Source organism: Mesoplodon bidens, assembly GCF_964165515.1.
Source record: "Mesoplodon bidens genome assembly, chromosome: 12".
Taxonomy (NCBI): Eukaryota; Metazoa; Chordata; class Mammalia; order Artiodactyla; family Ziphiidae; genus Mesoplodon; species Mesoplodon bidens.
This window is the reverse complement of record NC_138168.1, coordinates 63,136,987-63,157,668: the sequence shown is the minus strand read 5'-3', so window position 1 is coordinate 63,157,668 and position 20,682 is coordinate 63,136,987. Positions and strand designations below refer to the sequence as shown.

The 20,682-nt window shown below is 42.2% G+C and overlaps 2 protein-coding genes across 2 annotated transcripts in view; one reads left to right on the top strand and one right to left on the bottom strand.

The window, feature by feature from the left end:
* The window catches only part of LOC308625895 (uncharacterized protein), a gene marked incomplete at its 3' end in the record, with an annotated part of 154,880 nt that extends 138,095 nt beyond the window's left edge, over positions 1-16,785 (bottom strand). Inside the window, exon 1 of the mRNA XM_081250495.1 lies at positions 16,634-16,785. The remainder of the gene's footprint in view (positions 1-16,633) is intronic.
* Positions 15,972-19,142, top strand: CCN2 (cellular communication network factor 2). Its single transcript, XM_081251578.1, has 5 exons — positions 15,972-16,182; positions 16,290-16,512; positions 16,792-17,043; positions 17,175-17,386; positions 17,784-19,142. The coding sequence occupies exons 1-5, from the start codon at positions 16,117-16,119 to the stop codon at positions 18,078-18,080; spliced, it is 1,050 nt and encodes a 349-aa protein (XP_081107704.1). The 5' UTR covers positions 15,972-16,116; the 3' UTR covers positions 18,081-19,142.
* The last annotated feature ends 1,540 nt before the right edge of the window (positions 19,143-20,682 follow it).

The window sequence follows — 20,682 nt, the reverse complement described above, 5'->3', positions numbered from 1 at the left end:
ACAACAAATATTGTTTCCATAAATTTTTTATTTCACTGTGTGTGTGTATGTGTAAGTGTATATGTACTGGAACAAATATAAAACAATCTCCTTCTATAGTCAAAAGTTCATTTGGTGTAAACACACTTTACAGCTCCTCTAAGTGCAAGATATGCAAGATGAGTAAGTTATAACGGCATGATTAGCATGATGAAACTACTTTACTGAAACTGACTGGAACAAAATAGGAAATGAAAAAGTTATAAGGGCAGGGGTGGTGGGTAGTGATAAATAAGAATGGGGAAGATAGGAACCAGACAAAGGGATTTCTCTTGGAAACAATGGAAGCCATGTGAAGGTTTTAAGCAGGTAAGTAAATACTTTGCAGTGATAGATTCTTCGGGCAGCAGTGCAGGGAATAAATTGGAAAGAGCAAATAAGGCAGGTCAAAGACCAGTTAATAACAGAAAGACTAACGCAGTAATTCAGACAAAAGATGCTAATGGCATGATATGTTGGGAAGATATCATGAGAAGGTAGAGTCTACAGAGCTTTGGGACTGATTAAATATAGGAGGTGAAAGAGAAAAAAGAATATCAAACAATATACAGGCTTCAATATGGAGTGGTATGGTGGTTCCAATCACTAAGACTGGGAAACATTAAAGGGAGCAGATTTGGGGGTGGGGGCAATGAGTGTGGCTTTGAATATGCTTACTTTAAGGTCTGTGTAGGACATTCAGATTAATATCCTGTACATGGCACAAATGCTTCTGGTCGAGATCCAGACAGCAGGGAACCATCAACAATGTGGCAATGGAAAAACATGTAAGTAAAAAGAGGACCAGGGACAAAAGACTATGGGGCATCCACATCAAAGGAGCAGGCAGAGAGAAATAAGACTTCAAGGGAGACCAAAGGAAATGGCCGAAGAGATGGAGAGAGACAGAACTCAACTACAAAACCCACAGAGAAATCAAGTTATATAAGGACTGAAAAGAATCCACTGGATTTGGCAATGAATAGGTTGTTTGGTGGCAATTTGAAGTGCTAGAATCCAAAGCCTTATTGCAGTGGGTTGCCTGGTAAGTATATGGAGACAGTAAATACAGAGGATTTGTGTGTGTGTGTTTGTCATCATATGCTATGAGTATGTGTGTGTTTCAGGAGCTTCAGAGTATGAAAAAGCACTAGATAGAGGGATGTGTAGGACAAAGGGAAGGTTGTTTTATTTATTTATTTATTTATTGGTTTTTTGCGGTATGCGGGCCTCTCACTGTTGTGGCCTCTACCGTTGCGGAGCACAGGCTCCGGATGCACAGGCTCAGCGGCCATGGCTCACGGGCCCAGCTGCTCCGCAGCATGTGCGATCCTCCCAGACCGGGGCACGAACCTGCGTCCCCTGCATCGGCAGGCGGACTCTCATCCACTGCGCCACCAGGGAAGCCCGGTTGTTTTATTTTGTTTGGGGATTTTTCTTTTTTATGTGGGAGAAACTTACATGTCTTTATAGGCTGAGAAGAAGCTACGAGAAAAAAAGAAATTGAAAGATGAGAAAAAGTGAAAGCGTTCCACAGTAGACAGGAGAAAGACCAAAAGCACAAGTAGAAGTCTGTCTAAGTCAGTACCATCCAATCAAGCTTTCTGTATGATATTAAGGTTTGCCACTCCAACCAATTTAGTGGCCACTAGCCATATGTGGCTACTGAAATGCAACTAGAACAACTAATGAAATGGATTTTAAATTCTGATTAATTTAAATTTAAATGGTCATATGTGACCAGAATCTACAGAACTGAACATGCAGCTTTAAGCTAGAGTGAATATGGGGCTGAGGACCCATCAGTCCTGGGGAGGAGGGCTTGAGTGGCTCATGCCTGATGGTCTCGTGTAGGAAGGAGGACTGATGTGCTGGGAGGGAGAGGGCAGGGTAGGAACCTTGAGGGAAGCAGGGAGGTTTGGAAGGGACACCAAGGAGCAGATAGGAAAGGGCTGACCAGAAAGACTAAAAGCACAGCATGGCAGAACTGAGGGCTCAGCTGAGACTGGAGACCACAAATATATGGCAGGCAGTGTAGGAGAAACTAAGGCAGGGCAGTTGGCTGGAAAAAAGATTGGGAGGCTGAATGCCAGAGGTGCTAGCAAGAGACTGTTGACCTAAAACATGATGCCATAGAGAAGGAAGCTGTGTGTTTAGAAGAAAAGGAAGGGGGCAAGAGACCCTGGTCTCAATCAGGTCAAAGAATAGACATAAAGGGTAAGTGAGAGAGAGAGAGAACAGGAGACAGCAGATGGTTTAGGACCTGAGGGGATGGGGCACTTCTAGGTAATGGCAAGGTTTGGGGCAAGTCTTGGTTGGCTTTAAAGAAGCAGGCAACAAGAGCTTAGAAGTAAGTTCTGGTGGACACTGGGGTAAACCCATGATGGTGGCAGGAGTTAGGGTACCATGGAAGAACAGAAGCCAGGTACAAAGCCTTAGACAACTCAGAAAATCAGTAAGTGTGCTAATAAGACACACAGGAAGATCACTCATAAGAATAAGAATCTTTAGGACAGGGTTTCTTCAGAACTCTGCACCAAACTGGAGAGGGGGGAAAGACAGGCAGTGTGGGAAAGGGGGTCTCATCTGTGGCATACCAGGGCCCTGTAGGAGGACTTTAGAGGAGAAGCAGAGAGATAGAAAAAAGGTTGACAAACCACCTACCAAGATGACTATTTCCCAACAGGGAAGGGTCACGTTGGTACCATTATCAACCCTACCCAACATTTAAGTTTCTCTATTCAGCTTCCCTAACACTTTCGCTGTGCCTCACTTTCTCCAAAGAGACAGGAAATACCACATTTTTGACTGTTAGTATTATAAAATTAGGTCACGTCTTTTGTAGCTATTAAATGCAGTTGTATCATTCAAAGGGATATTTCATTTTCCACTTGCACGGTTCTCTTTATTTTGGAATTGTCTTTTCTAGTAATTGAATTCCATAAAGTTAAATTTTCTCACATGTACAGGGTAGGTTCAGTATCATTCCTGATGTGAGGCTGTGTCATATTATCATAGCCACACCATTCTCATCCTCGTGTTATACATATTAGCACTTCCTTTCTCCCTTTCCCTCTCTTCCATTTCATGATTTTAATGGCAAAAACTAGAAACTTAAATTTTCTTCCTTCTCTTGCAGTGCCAATATTGCCCATGTGTACACACACACACACACACACACACACACACATCTCTCCATGTCCCACAGAGACATTTTCCAGGCACTATTTTTGCAACTATCATAAAATCATTAAATCCAAGAGGGAACAGCAGCCTAATTTATTATTTTATCATAAATATTTCTACTTTCTCATGGACATTAATATAATCTGCTTAGATATTTTAGATATGATCACTCAATAATAATTGGTATCAAATTCCTTAACGGTATTCTTTGCTTCTTTCAAGAACTTATACTCCCAACTGTGGCAATTTGATGGCAAAAAGGAAAAAAAAAAGAAAAGAATGGGATCCTAAGGACAGAATCACAAGTCATAAATCATTCACAAGTGACATAACAATAGTATGTGTTTTGCTAGAAAAAGTCTGTCAACAGAAACTGTTACCACATTCTTTTCTTTCCATGCAATCTGCATAGTGCATGACCCCGAAACCTACTGGGCTAAGGGGCTAATATTTGGTCAATGTGCTAATGCAAAAATATTTAGATATGAATGAAAAGGAAAATTTTCCCTTAATGAATGTTTACTGAGTGCTTATTCTGTGACAAACATTGTGCTTGGCACTTTGCATGATTTGAAGGATTTAATCCTCACAAATTGTCCCAACAGTTTTATAAGGTAGGGTACTAGTAATATCTCCAAGTTAAGGGGAGCCAGCTGAGGCTCAGATATATTAAGTAGTTTGCATGATGTCACACATTTAATAAAACAGCTGACTAATGAAGTAAAGAAGAAAAAGAAAAAAAGATCTCTCCTGAAATAGTCAAAAAGAGAAATACTAAGTCCAGCAAATTCTATATTCATGTCACTTCTGTATTACCTCTATCAATAGAACATTTGAAATCAAGATAACAAAAGTTGCCCTAGTTAAATCCAAAATGGTGGCTAATTTTAGGAACTGCTTTCCAATACAGAATTAACCTACTTTAGGTAATAAATATTCATACTAGAATATCAAACTAGAATTTTTGAAAATCATCTTTAATTAAATATGAATCAAGTTTACTTTGTAGGCTTTATTCTTGAGATCTTAAAATGTAAACACCAAAGGTTTTTAAAACATGATCTATTGGTTTCTTTGTTTTTTCCTTTGCTTTCCTGGGCTTGACTGAATACTGGGCTGCCTGAAATAGTAGAACAGTAGTATTTCCCTACCATCACCACTGCCAAGAAAAAGAAGGAGTCTAAGCAAATGACCGTCAGCTGTGCTTGTCTAAAGGACGCCAGGTGATACACTGTCAGTGCACTTGGTCACCTGCCCTCAACACAAACGGAGTCTGAGAAATCCCCTAGTCTTTGGCAGTTGTAGACAGAAGTCTACAGATCACCACTTCTGCTCAATATAAGGCCATTTTCCCTTCTTGGAGAGTCGGATGTGAAGCACGAGCAATACAGGAGTTTGGAGTTCCTGAGCCCTCTTTAGATTAAGGCCAGGCTTCCGTGAGCAAGAAGAGAACATCAGAGAAGCAGAAGAGGTACCACCACGCTATGGGGGCCCCTCACTGGCAGCTGCTCCAGAAGCTGGCCAGGAGGAATCTGCTGGACTTGTGAGGAGGGGCCTGTGCAGATAGAGTCAAAGCCAACAGGGCTTTGTGCTCAGTTCTACTACAACAGTGCCCAGCCCAACAGCACCCAGCACAGTACCTAGCACAGAGCCCACCATAGTACCCAGCACAGTGCCCACCACAGTGCCCAGCAGAGCACCCAGCACAGCACCCACCAGAGTACCCAGCACAACACCCAGCAAAGTGCCCACCACAGTGCCCAACACATCACCCACCACAGTGCCCAACACAGCACCCAGCACAGTACCCAGCACAGCACCCACCACAGTACCCAGCACAATACCCATCACAGTGCCCAACACAGTGCCCAACACATCACCCACCACAGTGCCCAACACAGCACCCAGCACAGTACCCACCACAGTACCCAGCACAGCACCCACCACAGTATCCAGCACAGCACCCGCCACAGTGCCCCACTGGGCACAGCGCCTAGCAGTGCCTCATCCCACTGCAAAGTAAAGTTGGTTCAAAGTCTATCTGAAGCTGGGCCAGAAGTTTGCCTGCTTACCTACAGAGTTGAAAGCAAGCAGTGGGAGTCTCAGGAATCAGCCATATTTGGAAACAGCAGGGCAAAACACATGAGCAAGAAGAATCAACAGAGAGCAGTTAGAAATGATGAAAGTGCCACAAAAGACTCATTTGGACAAAATCAGCTTTCATCATCTATATGTGAGAAATGGCTTAATGGTGAAATATTTCCAGACATGAGCAAGTAAGTCTATGGTTCCGTGAAACTTTATCCTGTAGTTGTTCACTTCCACACACACACATGGGTCCGTACGGATATCCCCACATTACAAACCTGCCTCTCCTAGACAACAGCACTCTCAATCTCTGCCATGTGTAGTGACAACATAGACCTCATTCCATTAACAACATGAAACTCATCAGGATTCAAATCAAATCATCCCATGGCAAAAGAAGGGGAAACCTGTAAGCCTGAAATGCACACTCTATTCCGTATGAGGAAAGTGCTTTTTCACTGAAGATGAAGTTCATAAAATAAGCACTATGTTAATAACACGCTGAGACATGCTTATTAAGGGATACTTGTGAAAAAATTCTGTCTGTGGTAGATACTGCTTCAATGCCAATGGCCTGTCTGAGAGTCTGCCATAGTATTTATGCACAAGGGTTGCTTATCAGTGAATGATGCAATTATTCAAGACGTTTTTGATGCCTGTGGTTGGTCCGAGTCTCAGCCTAAACAAGACAGCACTGAGTTAGAGACTGCACATTTTCAGTGTGGGCTGTGGCTGATGTCATAGTAGTACACACCCTGATATTAAGCCTCCCAAAGCATACCCATCATCTTGATTCATGTTTCCTTTTTTAGCTACATCAGTTCCTTAGTGGATAAGAAGCAACACATCTGCCTACACAGCAAAAATCACAAAAATCTTAACTGGCCGGGGTGGGGTGGGTAGGGGGGGGTGAGGAAATCTTTGTCTAAGCCCAAGAGTCTCTCGTAATACAGATCAGTAAACATTATCTTTCTACTTCATGCTTATCTCAGACCGCAGCATAATACTGACTATGCTAATTAGCCCACAGTGTTTTATATGCCTTCTAGGGTTTGTGCTTTAAGAGTTTTAAGAAGCTCTGAGATAACTATCTTAAGAACATACATTGTTCACAGATCAGTGTATATAGAACGTGAAGAAAAGAGGCAGTGTAGTTTGAAAAGAAGTGTTCCCTTTAGAACCAAATTCAGACTCTCATGTCCCTGCTCCACCTCTGCCCAAGCTTATGTAATATTACTTAGCCTTCTTGGACCTCAATTTCCTCACCTGCAAAATGGGGAGAATAATTCCTCACAGGACTGTTATGAAGCCGAAGTGAGATCGTGCATGTGAAAGGACTTTTGTAAATGTAAAATTTCTACATAAAGGGAAGGTGATACAGCCATATAGGGTATCCATTTCAGGCACCCTGACAGAGCACTAAGAAGCATTCTTGTTAAACTGATCAGACAAAATTGGCATTGTGAGTCCTAACATCAGATTAAACAATGCATTAGTTCCCATTTACTTCAAATCTGATGATGTCAAGAGTTTAAGCAGAGTGGCTTTTCTTCCTTTATGGTGTTAAGCTCTGACCTAGAAGCCTGATGAAGCCTTCGCAAAAAGCCTTATCCATCTGTTCAGATTTTAATATATGATTCCCATAGGCATAGTTACTTAAAAATTCCCACATAGAGGAATATTTTAGAAACTCTTTGGACAATTTGAACAGCTTAGTTTTTAACACTTTAGCAGGTACTGGCTACCAGTTTCCATTCAATTTGAAAACTTGCTTGTCACTATCATGGTAGCATAGTTCACATTTAAAATTAAATGAAAGAAGAAAGTCTAATGTAGAGTGTAAAATGTCTGTGGCATTATGTTAAGCAAAAAAATATCATCTTGGGCTTCCCTGGTGGTGCAGTGGTTGAGAGTCCACTTGCCGATGCAGGGGACACGGGTTCGTGTCCCGGTCCAGGAAGATCCCACATGCTGCGGAGTGGCTGGGCCCGTGAGCCATGGCCGCTGAGCCTGTGCATCCGGAGCCTGTGCTCCACAACGGGAGAGGCCACAACAGTGAGAGGCTCAGGTACCGCAAAAAAAAAAAAGAAAAAATACCATCTTGGTTTCTGAGGAATAAATAAGCTAAAGAAAACATCACTGAAACAGGCAATAATAATAAATTTTTAGTTGTCTCTTGAATATTTACATATGATATTTTTACCTAAAAGTTTCATTTGTTAAATGTCTCTACCAGTTCTGAGCACCTAATCTAAAAAATGAAGAAGTCACATTTGATGTCTCTAACCTCAGGTGGAATTTTAACACTCAGAAATCCCTGCAAAGATGAATGGTGTTATCAAGTCAAACTGCAATGGGCTTTTTAAAATCAAGGCTTAGTTGGAATTAAGAGGAGGAAGAGCCACTGAAAGAGAGAAGAGATGGGTACATTTAAAATCCTCAAAACCCCAAAGTTAGCAGAAGGAAAGAAATCATAAAGATCAGATCAGAAATAAATGAGAAAGAAATGAAGGAAACGATAGCAAAGATCAATAAAACTAAAAGCTGGTTCTTTGAGAAGATAAACAAAATTGATAAACCATTAGCCAGGCTCATCAAGAAAATAAGGGAGAAGACTCAAATCAGTAGAATTAGAAATGGAAAAGAAGTAACAACTCACACTGCAGAAATACAAAAGATCATGAGAGATTACTACAAGCAATTCTATGTGAATAAAATGGACAACCTAGAAGAAATGAACACATTCTTAGAAATGCACAACCTGCTGAGACTGAACCAGGAAGAAATAGAAAATATGAACAGACCAATCACAAGCACTGAAATTGAAACTGTGATTAAAAATCTTCCAACAAACAAAAGCCCAGGACCAGACGGCTTCACAGGCAAATTCTATCAAACATTTAGAGAAGAGCTAACACTTTTCCTTCTCAAACTCTTTCAAAATATAGCAGAGGGAGGAACACTCCCAAACTCATTCTACGAGTCCACCATCACCCTAATACCAAAACCAGACAAAGATGTCACAAAGAAAGAAAACTACAGGCCAATATCACTGATGAACATAGATGCAAAAATCCTCAACAAAATACTAGAAAACAGAATCCAACAGCACATTAAAAGGATCATGCACCATGATCAAGTGGGGTTTATTCCAGGAATGCAAGGATTCTTCAATATACGCAAATCTATCAATGTGACACACCATATTAACAAATTGAAGGAGAAAAACCATATGATCATCTCAATAGATGCAGAGAAAGCTTTAGACAAAATTCAATACCCATTTATGATAAAAACCCTCCAGAAAGTAGGCATAGAGGGAACTTTCCTCAACATAATAAAGGCCATATATGACAAACCCACAGCCAACATCGTCCTCAATGGTGAAAAACTGAAACCATTTCCACTAAGATCAGGAGCAAGACAAGGTTGCCCACTCTCATCACTCTTATTCAACATAGTTTTGGAAGTTCTAGCCACTGCAATCAGAGAAGAAAAAGAAAAAAAAAAGGAATCCAAATCAGAAAAGAAGAAGTAAAGCTGTCACTGTTTGCAGATGACATGATACTCTACATAGAGAATCCTAAAGATGCTACCAGAAAACTACTAGAGCTAATCAATGAATTTGGTAAAGTAGCAGGATACAAAATTAATGCACAGAAATCTCTGGCATTCTTATACACTAATGATGAAAAATCTGAAAGTGAACTTAAGAAAACACTCCCATTTACAATTGCAACAAAAAGAATAAAATATTTAGGAATAAACCTACCTAAGGAGACAAAAGACCTGTATGCAGAAAACTATAAGACACTGATGAAAGAAATTAAAGATGATACAAAAGATGGAGAGATATACCATGTTCTTGGATTGGAAGAATCAACATTGTGAAAATGACTCTACTACCCAAAGCAATCTACAGATTCAATGCAATCCCTATCAAACTACCACTGGCATTTTTCACAGAACTAGAGCAAAAAATTTCACAATTTGTATGGAAACACAAAAGACCCCGAATAGCCAAAGCAATCTTGAGAACGAAAAATGGAGCTGGAGGAATCAGGCTCCCTGACTTCAGACTATACTACAAAGCTACAGTAATCAAGACAGTATGGTACTGGCACAAAAACAGAAAGATAGATCAATGGAACAGGATAGAAAGCCCAGAGATAAACCCACGCACATATGGTCACCTTATCTTTGATAAAGGAGGCAGGAATGTACAGTGGAGAAAGGACAGTCTCTTCAATAAGTGGTGCTGGGAAAACTGGATAGGGACATGTAAAAGTATGAGATTAGATCACTCCCTAACACCATACATAAAAATAAGCTCAAAATGGATTAAAGACCTAAATGTAAGGCCAGACACTATCAAACTCTTAGAGGAAAACATAGGCAGAACACTCTATGACATAAATCACAGCAAGATCCTTTTGGACCCACCTCCTACAGAAATGGAAATAAAGACAAAAATAAACACATGGGACCTAATGAAACTTAAGAGCTTTTGCACAGCAAAGGAAACCATAAACAAGACCAAAAGACAACCCTCAGAATGGGAGAAAATATTTGCAAATGAAGCATCTGACAAAGGATTAATCTCCAAAATTTACAAGCAGCTCATGCAGCTCAATAACAACAACAAAAAAAAAACCCAATCCAAAAATGGGCAGAAGACCTACATAGACATTTTTCCAAAGAAGATATACAGATTGCCAACAAACACATGAAAGAATACTCAACATCACTAATCATTAGAGAAATGCAAATCAAAACTACAATGAGATATCATCTCACACGGTCAGAAAGGCCATCATTAAAAAATCTACAAACAATAAATGCTGGAGAGGGTGTGGAGAAAAGGGAACCCTCTTGCACTGTTGGTGGGAATATAAATTGATACAGCCACTATGGAGAACAGTATGGAGGTCCCTTAAAAAACTACCAATAGGGCTTCCTTGTTGGTGCAGTGGTTGAGCGTCCACGTGCCGATGCAGGAGACATGGGTTCGTGCCCCGGTCCAGGAAGATCCCACATGTCCCGGAGCAGCTAGGCCCGTGAGCCGTGGCCACTGAGCCTGCGCGTCCGGAGCCTGTGCTCTGCAGTGGGAGAGGCCACAACACTGAGAGGCCCATGTACCACAAAACAAAACAAAATAAAAAATAACTACAAATAGAACTACCATATGACCCAGCAATCCCAGTACTGGGCATATACCCTGAGAAAACCATAATTCAAAAAGAGTCATGTACCAAAATGTTCATCGCAGCTCTATCTACAATAGCCAGGACATGGAAGCAACCTAATTGTCCATCAACAGATGAATGGATAAAGAAGGTGTGGCACATATATATAATGGAATATTACTCAGCCATAAAAAGAAATGAAATTGAGTTATTTGTGGTGGGGTGGATGGACCTAGAGTCTGTCATACAGAGCGAAGTAAGTCAGAAAGAGAAAAACAAATATGGTATACTAACACATATATATGGAATCTAAGAAGTAAAAAAAGGTCATGAAGAACCTAGGGGTAAGATGGGAATAAAGACACAGACCTACTAGAGCATGGACTTGAGGATATGGGGAGGGGGAAGGGTAAGCTGTGACGAGGTGAGAGAGTGGCATGGACATATATACACTATCAAACGTAAAGTGGATAGCTAGTGGGAAGCAGCCGAGTAGCACAGGGAGATCAGCTCGGTGGTTTGTGTGGTTTGTGACTGCCTAGAGGGGTGGGATAGGGAGGGTGGGAGGGAGGGAGACACAGGAGGGAAGAGATATGGGAACATATGTATATGTATAACTGATTCAGTTTGTTATAAAGCAGAAACTAACACACCATTGTAAAGCAATTATACTCCAATAAAGATGTTAAATCCTCATACATTATCTAAAAGTACTTTCATAAGCATGGTCTCCTTGGGCTGGAAAATAACTATGAGCGGGTGGGAAATTGGGGGCTCAGGGAAGATTAGGTCTGACCCTGAGCTCCCATGGCAGGTAAGGGGCAGGTGTGGAACTCACACCTCCACCCTCCTAGCCGGTTCTCTGGGTCCTACCTAATGATTTTCAAAAAGTATTCCAGGAAGCCCTGAAGTTGTGAGAAGTGGCTTTCAAACTATTTATCCTTTCATTTACTCCCATTCTTTGAAATAAATTCTCATCTCAATTCTGTCTTCCTCTTAAACCTATTGATTTGCTTTCCCCAAATCACACATTTGAAAGAGTGGTTACCTCCATTCTTTTCATTCCTACTCACTTATCTCCTTAAGTATCACCAAGGGGACTCTACCTGTTTAGGTAGAGAAAACAAAGGGTTGTAAATACTCCTGGTTGCTATGGTAATATATTTGCGTTGCTAATCTGTCAGGAAAAGTGTTAGACACCTCCATGTAGAAGCATCTGTATTCTCCAGCACCATCTCAGACTAATGCAAGCAGACTACAGGCAACACAGGATTCTAACTAAACTAACAGAATAAGTGAGACAAGTAGCAAACGAAAGGAAATTGCATATTTTTAAAAAATTCTTTTCCTTCCTCACTCCTCTAACCCTCAATTCCATTTACCAGCAAGTAAATGAACAGGCAAACTTAAAACACAGACCACATGCAACAGTCTTGACTACCTTCTTACAAATAACTTTGCATCAGAAAATATCCTAAGAAAATCAGAGAACTAATTATAAGGAGGGAAAAGCATGAAGGAAATGAATGTAATTTAGATAGTAAACATCCGTGCTTCTTTCCCACCTCTGAACTCCCAGGGAGTACGCCCTCTCTTTAACCTTCATCTTAAGCAAATACAAGGAAATGTAAGCCAAGCCAGGGTCCCCGAAGATTTTAGGATAATATTTATGACTATTTTTCAAAAAGCCTTCTGGCACACCATGTTTTTTGCTGGAATTCATTTACATGATTGGATTTGAGGCATGTCAGAAATATCGGAAGCCCACTCCCAACTGACCATCACGACAAATCATTCCCCGTCCAGATGTCCTTATACGGCTAGACTTCCTATAAATCTGATGGCTTAGTGTATGCATTGCGTATGGGTCTTGGCTCTGAGTCACATTCCCTAGGAGCTTTGATTTCCGCTTTGAGGGCTGGCACAGACTCCTGCTTGCTCTTATAAGAAAATGTCTACGACTGAAAGCTGAAATGTGCAAGATTCCTTCTTCAAGTACACAAACACTCCAAGTCTGGCCACTTTCCTGTAGTCCTGCCAGGTTTTCTCTCTGTCTGATACCTGATCAAGTAACCTTTTTTTTTCAGGGGAAAAAAAACAACAAAAAACATAAGAGAAGGAATGTAGTACATCCGCAGCTGAACATCTTACAAGCCTTAACCAAACGACCTGTACAAATGATGCCTGAGTAGACACACACGTACCTTATATAGCTCTGTAAATAGGACTCAGTGGCCAGCTGAGTGAATTCCTCATTCTACCAGGAAAAAGAAAAAATGCTCTCTAAAAAGCATTTGCTAGATAAACACTTGCTTACAAGACAAAATTAGTGCATCTTAACCATTTTACACACAAATTCAAAGACCTTTTTCTCCCAGTTCTGACCTGCTGTCAATCAAAAGGGTTGGGATAAGTCAGAGCTGGAAGAAGTTATAAGAAGCCACTATTTCCACTTTACTGCCCAGGCACACACAAACATTTGCTGAGTCATTTATAATAGTGCAAGAATTCACATCCCATGGCATGAGTGAAGGACAGAGTGTCAGCCTTTCCCTTTGAATTTCCTGGCATTTGATGGTCCATATCACAATATAAACATACTTTTGAGTCTATGAATGTCTTGGGTGTATTCATTCTTTCTCTCCCGCCCTCTTTCTGTCACTGTCTTAATAATCTTTCATTTTAAACCTTTCAAAAGAGTTTTGATCATAAAGCCCCAATCTAACCTTACATGCACAGCATATTTTTCTATTCTGAGATTCCATGTTCTGTATATTTCAATATGCCTATTTTCTCTTAGCCAATATTAAAACCATCCAACTGGAGCTAACTATGGACTTTTGAGAGTTTGAGGGACCACGTGAATTTTATTAAAACCAAATTGTTTTTATAATACTTCCCGATATTTTTAACAACACAGCAGAATAGGAATATACTTGTTATGCTTGCGGAGAAAGAGAAAATCAAGAAAGATCAAAAAGATAAAATTAAATTAAATTTAAAAATAAAGTAAAATAAAATAAAGCACCAATTCTCTGAGAACTGTAGTCTAATTAACTATCATTAAACCATCATTTTATAAACGGAAACTCAGGAGTCTGACTCCTACTTGTGAATGGCAGCTCCAAGAATACAACCCAGGTCACCCAGCTGTAACCCAGTCAAGCAATTTAGCCCCTCCATGAATGAGAGCCTCCACTCTGCTGGGCATGAAGTGGTGGCTCTTAGACTCTCCAGAGTATTCAAAAATTCCCAACCAGTTCTTCCATCTCCCTCACCCTGCAAGCCACAAGAGCTCATGGCCCAGGCCACATGTCACTTTGGGTGAGGTCTCAGTTTCACATCCCTCCCCTTCTCCATCCACCACACCTTTCCAACCATTAGTGGTAGATATAATTGGGGGTTTAGGTCTTGAAAGATTTCACTGTGGCTTCCCACATATTTTGGACTTTTAAAATCATCCACAGGGGAAGAAAAAGTTGGGGGCCAAGTTGCCTTTAATACACATGTGGCTATTAACATAACTCGGAATGTTCCGTCTTTAAATAGGAACTTTTAAGGCCTCTTCTCTTTGAGGAATGCTTGGAAAGAACATGAAATAACAATGATGAAAATTCTTCCTGAGCTTCAGAGACCCCCATCGTTGGCTGGCCATTCCCACTGTTGACATGCAACTACACTGTACAACATGTGGACTGCTTAACAAGGTAATTGTGCCCAGATGATGTGGTCTGTGCTGAAGTTGGAGTAGTTATTTTTTTTTCTTGGCTGTTTTTCAACAGAATGAAATGAAACTTGAAAAAATGTGGCCAGTTTAAACAGGCTATTTTCAAATTATAAATCTATAATGTTTCTGAAAGCTTGCCTTTGCATCTGAAACAGATAGGTTAATTTCAACCTATACAAGGAAGCATCAGCAACTAAAATGAATCTACTCATGGGTAACACCAGCATCAAAGGATGTGGCATTACAATAGGAAAAAATGGCATAGCCATGGGATCATTCTCTTTACATAAAGTGGAAACTGGAATTATTAACAACAAAAAAATACTAAACTATAGATTCTAGAGGGAAGCACAGTTAATTAACTGACTCCTTAGTGAAGCTAAATAGCAATATTAGGAAAGGGACATATGTTTAGACTTTATTGGCCATATTTGACATCTGCACACAAGCAGAGGGAATAAAACCTATTCTTTCCTTGCCCTGATCTCCCTCCATTAGGCTACAGGCTCCTTGGGTAATAAGAAGTAACAATTACTATTCACAGATGTGTGGAGAGTCACTAAAATATATTACTTACTGACACTCTTAGCTTATAACCAAATATAATGGGGATACAGTGTTCTCGTTATATAATCAGATTTTTTTAAACTGCAAGACAACTAAATCTTCACATTTGAAGATTACAGGTTTTAGCATAAGGAAAATCACTCATTTCTCAAAGACCCACAAATGTGTTTAAAACTCCCCAAGTGAACCTCAAGCTTCTTGCTGCTCCCCTCCTGTATGGTTCCCCTGTCTTCCCACCCCTTTTAACATCCCAACACCCAGGGTCTCTACCTACCCAACACATAATCACTTGCTCTGACATAACAATAGATGGATTTTTCTGGAAGTGTTGATGTCCACTCATCCTTTTTCCCTCTCTATAGCCCCAACGATAAAACTGCTACATATATTAAGAGAAAACAAAGCAAGAGTGGTGGAAATCCCTCCCAGAAAACTGCATCCATACTCAGACCCCTGGCTTTATTCTCCTTTTCGTCTGGCATGGGCATCCAAACCGTTATTCCAAGTGACAAATGATCAAATTCCTGCATCTCCAATGTGGGATTCAGGGATTTGCAGGTATGCTTCTGCTTCTAGGGGATTTTAAGCAGTTAAAAGCAACGAACTCCTTTTCTGCTCTCTGAAGAGTTTCAAAGGCAGACAGCCTCTAAAACTAAAAATCACTACCAAACCAATAAAAAAGGAAACCCTTTCAAATTTTTTAGGAATCCCTGCTATTAGCCTCTTCAGCTACCTACCTCCTACAAAGGATTTATGTCAGTGTGTAGAACAGGCACAGCTATTAGAAACAGAAGTGAGTGGCATAAAAATAATGTTAATCACTGCCGATGTGTTTTTTAAATGATATAAATCAGGAGTGATGCGAAGAGGCAAGAGGAAAAAAAAAGTCCTATTTGGTGGCTGGAAATACTGAGCCTTTTTTTTTTTTTTTTTTTTTTTTTGGTGAGCTGGAGTGTGCCAGCTTTTTCAGACGGGAGGAATGCTGAGTGTCAAGGGGTCAGGATCAATCCGGTGTGAGTTGATGAGGCAGGAAGGTGGGGAGGAATGCGAGGAATGTCCCTGTTTGTGTAGGACTCCATTCAGCTCATTGGCGAGCCGGGGCCGCCCTGAGCGTATAAAAGCCTCGGGCCGCCCGTCCTGGCCTCACACAACAACTCTTCCCCGCCGAGAGGAGGCAGCCAGTGCGACTCCCACCGCCGGCGACCCACTGCCTTCAGTTCGACGGCAGCCGCCCAGGCCGACAGCTCCCGAGACAGCAGCCCGGCGCGTCCCGACCCCGCCTCCGGCCCGAACCCGAACCGCCCGCCCGCCCCGCCGCCGCCCGCCGCCCGCAGCGCCCCGACCATGTCCGCCACCGGCCTGGGCCCCGTCCGCTGCGCCTTCGTGCTCCTGCTCGCCCTCTGCAGCCGGGTAAGCACTGGAGACCCCCGCGGCGGCCGGGGCCGGGCAGGGGACCGGGAGGGACCCCGGCGGCAACGAGGGGCGTGCGCCCGGCTGACAGCCGCCTCCCTCCACAGCCCACCTCCGGCCAGGACTGCGGCGGCCGGTGCCAGTGCGCTGCCGGCCCGGCGCCGCGCTGCCCCGCCGGCGTCAGCCTGATACTGGACAGCTGCGGCTGCTGCCGCGTATGCGCCAAGCAGCTGGGCGAGCTGTGCACCGAGCGCGACCCCTGCGACCCGCACAAGGGCCTCTTCTGCGACTTCGGCTCTCCGGCCAACCGCAAGATCGGCGTGTGCACCGGTAAGACCTGCGGCCCCCGTCCCCTCCCCGCCTCCCCGGGCCCCTCGCCCCGCGCCGCCGCCACCGCCACCGGGGCGCCGGGGGACACTCGATGACCCACCACCTCTTCCCTCACGCTCACCGTCCCGCCGGAAAAGAAAGCCGCTCGAATTGCGTCCCTTCCTCAGGCTGTTTCCCTGGAGCCCTGCTCCCAGCTCGCATCCCCGACGCGCTTCCGGTTCAGGCTAGAGAACCGATGCTTGACCCCTGCACGACCCCTTTTCCCTTCCTCTCCTTCAGCCAAAGATGGTGCCCCCTGCGTCTTCGGAGGGACGGTGTACCGGAGCGGAGAGTCCTTCCAGAGCAGCTGCAAATACCAGTGCACTTGCCTGGACGGGGCGGTGGGCTGCGTGCCCCTGTGCAGCATGGATGTCCGCCTGCCCAGCCCCGACTGCCCCTTCCCACGAAGGGTCAAGCTGCCCGGGAAATGCTGCGAGGAGTGGGTGTGTGACGAGCCCAAGGACCACACCATGGTCGGCCCTGCCCTCGCTGGTGAGCTGAGTCTTCCTCTAAGTCAGCCTCGTGATTCTCCCCCCTGGGGCTGAGTCCTGACTTTGCCAAGGGCAGGGGGAAATGTCTTAGCCTGGCGTCTTACCTCGTGTTTGCGTGCTCTGCTCTCCCAGCTTACCGACTGGAAGACACGTTTGGCCCAGACCCAACCATGATTCGAGCCAACTGCCTGGTCCAGACCACAGAGTGGAGTGCCTGTTCCAAGACCTGCGGGATGGGCATCTCCACCCGGGTTACCAATGACAACGCCTTCTGCAGGCTGGAGAAGCAGAGCCGCCTCTGCATGGTCAGGCCTTGTGAAGCTGATCTGGAAGAGAATATTAAGGTACGTTTTCTCCTCCTATTAACTCATAATCATGGAACAAGAGTGGACAGGACCAAAGTTAGGACAGGACCAAAGTTAGGTCTCTTACCACCCTTGTTATTATAGGCCTGTCATCTCCAAAAATATCCAACCATTGAACTGTTTTGATGGAATGAGATGTTATGTAATAGGAACCACCAATTTTCCACTCGGAAATCCTCCACAGTGTTAGTTCATTCAAGACATCCCAGAAGAGGCCATGTCTATTTTTAGAAAACTGGCAAATGAGACTCAACCTTCCCATCCTCAAAATATAAACAGAAGTCAGACAGCCCTAAGGCGAGAACACCCAGAGGTTGAAGAAAGCCACACCCCTTGCAGAGTCATTGATTTTTCTCTCCTCCCTTGTCTTCCTCAGAAGGGCAAAAAGTGCATCCGGACCCCCAAAATCTCCAAGCCTGTCAAGTTTGAGCTTTCTGGCTGCACCAGTGTAAAGACATTCCGTGCTAAATTCTGCGGCGTGTGCACCGATGGGCGGTGCTGCACCCCTCACAGAACCACAACCCTTCCCGTGGAGTTCAAGTGTCCTGATGGCGAGGTCATGAAGAAGAGCATGATGTTCATCAAGACCTGTGCCTGCCATTACAACTGCCCCGGAGACAATGACATCTTTGAGTCGCTGTACTACAGAAAGATGTATGGAGACATGGCCTAAAGCCAGAGAGAGTGAGAGACATGAACTCTTTAGGCTGTCACTTGAACTGATTCACATCTCATTTTTGTGTAAACATGATTTCAGTAGAACAGGTTATTTAAATTTGTTTTTCTAACTGGGGAAAAGAAAAATTCCCACCAAATTCAAAATCTTGTGCCATATGACATTCAAACAGTCTGTCAACCCCAGACACTGGTTTGAAGGAAGTAAGACTTGACCGTGGGACTGCATTAGTGCATGGCACCAGCATGTATGCTAGGAGCAATGGGAGGGGACCAGTAGGAAGCCTTGTCTTCTTACAGTAGTGATGTGCCTGCTATTTGGAGTGTCACTGGGAAGGAAGACTCACTGACCTGCTTGTAGCTCCAGTGACAGCTAGGATGTGCATTCTCCAGCCATCATGAGGATGAGTCAAGTTCTTCTCTAAGTCATAACAGCAGATTCAGCTCTGACCTTCTGATTCGGATGACAGTGTTCAGGAATCAGAATCCTGTCTATTAGACTGGACAGCTTGTGGCAAGCTAATTTGCCTGTAACAAGCCAGATTTTTTTTTATTGATACTGTAAATACTGTGTGTGTGTGTATATATATATATATATATATTTGTACAGTTATCTAAGTTAATTTAAAGTTGTTTGTGCCTTTTTGTTTATGTTTTTAATGCTTTGATATTTCAAATGTTAGCCTCAATTCTGAACACCATAGGTAGGACATAAAGCTTGTCTGATAACTCAAAGCATGAAATGGATATTCAAATGGAAATTCTGCTCAGTTAGAGCAACAGTCCATCAAAACAGTTTTTTTGCTGAAGGTGAGGCAGCAATGTCCTTGGAAGTCTGATTTGTAGGTTGGAAAAGTGGTAGGCTCACTTTTAATGTACAAATGACCTTTATTAAAAAATGAGTAGCTCTGTATAGCTGATTGGTTTTTCCACCTGGACGCATTTGTTTCTACTTTGACTATGACTGTTTTTTTGGACAGTTTATTTGTTGAGAGTGTGACCAAAAGTTACATGTTTGCACCTTTCTAGTTGAAAATAAAGTATATATTTTTTCTACAAAGGGCTTGGTTATTCATTTATTCTCTAAACATTTCTGAGTTTTCTTGAGTAAAAATGGAAAGATTTTGTTTGTCTTAAAACAATTCACTTATAATTTTCTAGATATCTTTTATCCTCTAATCAATTGGTTAATTCCTTCAATAGAACTTTTACATGAATACACATCACACTGAATCAGGTGTCACAAATTTGCAGGCATATACACTGTATTGAGTACACAGGCATTTTTTTTATCTTCACGGTACTTTATAAACACTTCAATTCTCTCTAGATTATTTCAGTCTCCACTAACCCCTGTTGTATTACACTTGGCCCTGTTTACATTTAATACCTCTCTGGCCATTGTAGGCATCTAATTTCCAACCTGTCATCACACAATAGCCCATGTGCCTTGCACATAGAAAAATTTTTTGAATTTGTATGCTCTACTGTAGATCACACAAAAGCCTATGTGCCTTGCACATAGAAAAATTTTAACTATCTTTTGAATTTGTATGCTCTACTGTAGATCTATTTCTGAACTTTAATATCTTGCTGTTAAATCTGAAAAAGTATAAAATCTCACTAAAGTGGAACAACTTAATAAGTCTTATTTTGTATAGTTCTGCTTTCAGTTGCCAGATAATATCACAAATACATGATGGCATAAGTAGAAAAAGAAGGATAAGTAAATCTTCCATTCATTTGTATCATAGAAATTTGCCTTAAATTAAAAGCAACTCCTCCATTTCCCCAAGTTTTCCACTTTATCAGATCTCAAAATCAATAATTTAGCAAGTGGTTTGATAAAATGAAATAGTTCAAGAAGACCTGTGTAGAAATGATATTGGACCTCACCAGGTCTCCACTGAAAAATCAACTGACATAAGTGGCAAACAAAAACACTCAAGGGACAACTAAAAGCCCATTTTTTTTCTAGATCAGAATAGCTGTGGATTCTAGGGAAAAAAAAATAGTTGCAGGCAGACGAAGCCCTCACAAGGTAATTAGCAATGTTGTAGTGCCAGTGTCATTCTAAAAGACAAAAATACATCCAAAAATAAAGACTAGTTCTACAAACAGTACCCATGCCACAAACCAAAGGGAAAGCTTCCCATGTTCAAAATGTGAAAAGTATTTCTGGTCAAAACATTGGACTTTTAGGATACACCTACATACATATACAGCAATGCCATCAGTAGCTGCACTCCACTTCCCCAAATAAGCCCACATGCAAACACACACACACACAGAGCACACTGTTTGCTTTACATTTCCTTTCTGTCAGTTGACTCCTAGCTGCAAAGATGAAGGGCCATTGTAAATGAGCCTAACTGTTTTAAAAGGAATTTGAGAATTCTGGGAAGATAGAAGTAATAGCAGAAGCATAGATTTTAGATTTTCCAAATCTCTACATAAATATAGGGTAACTAGATTGCAAAATCAAAACACCATGAGACATATTTACAACAAAATTAGGTGGCAAAGCATCCCTTGCCCCAAGATAAGAGAGGGGGAAAATCATCAACCACCACAAGACCCACACTATGTCAGCATAAATG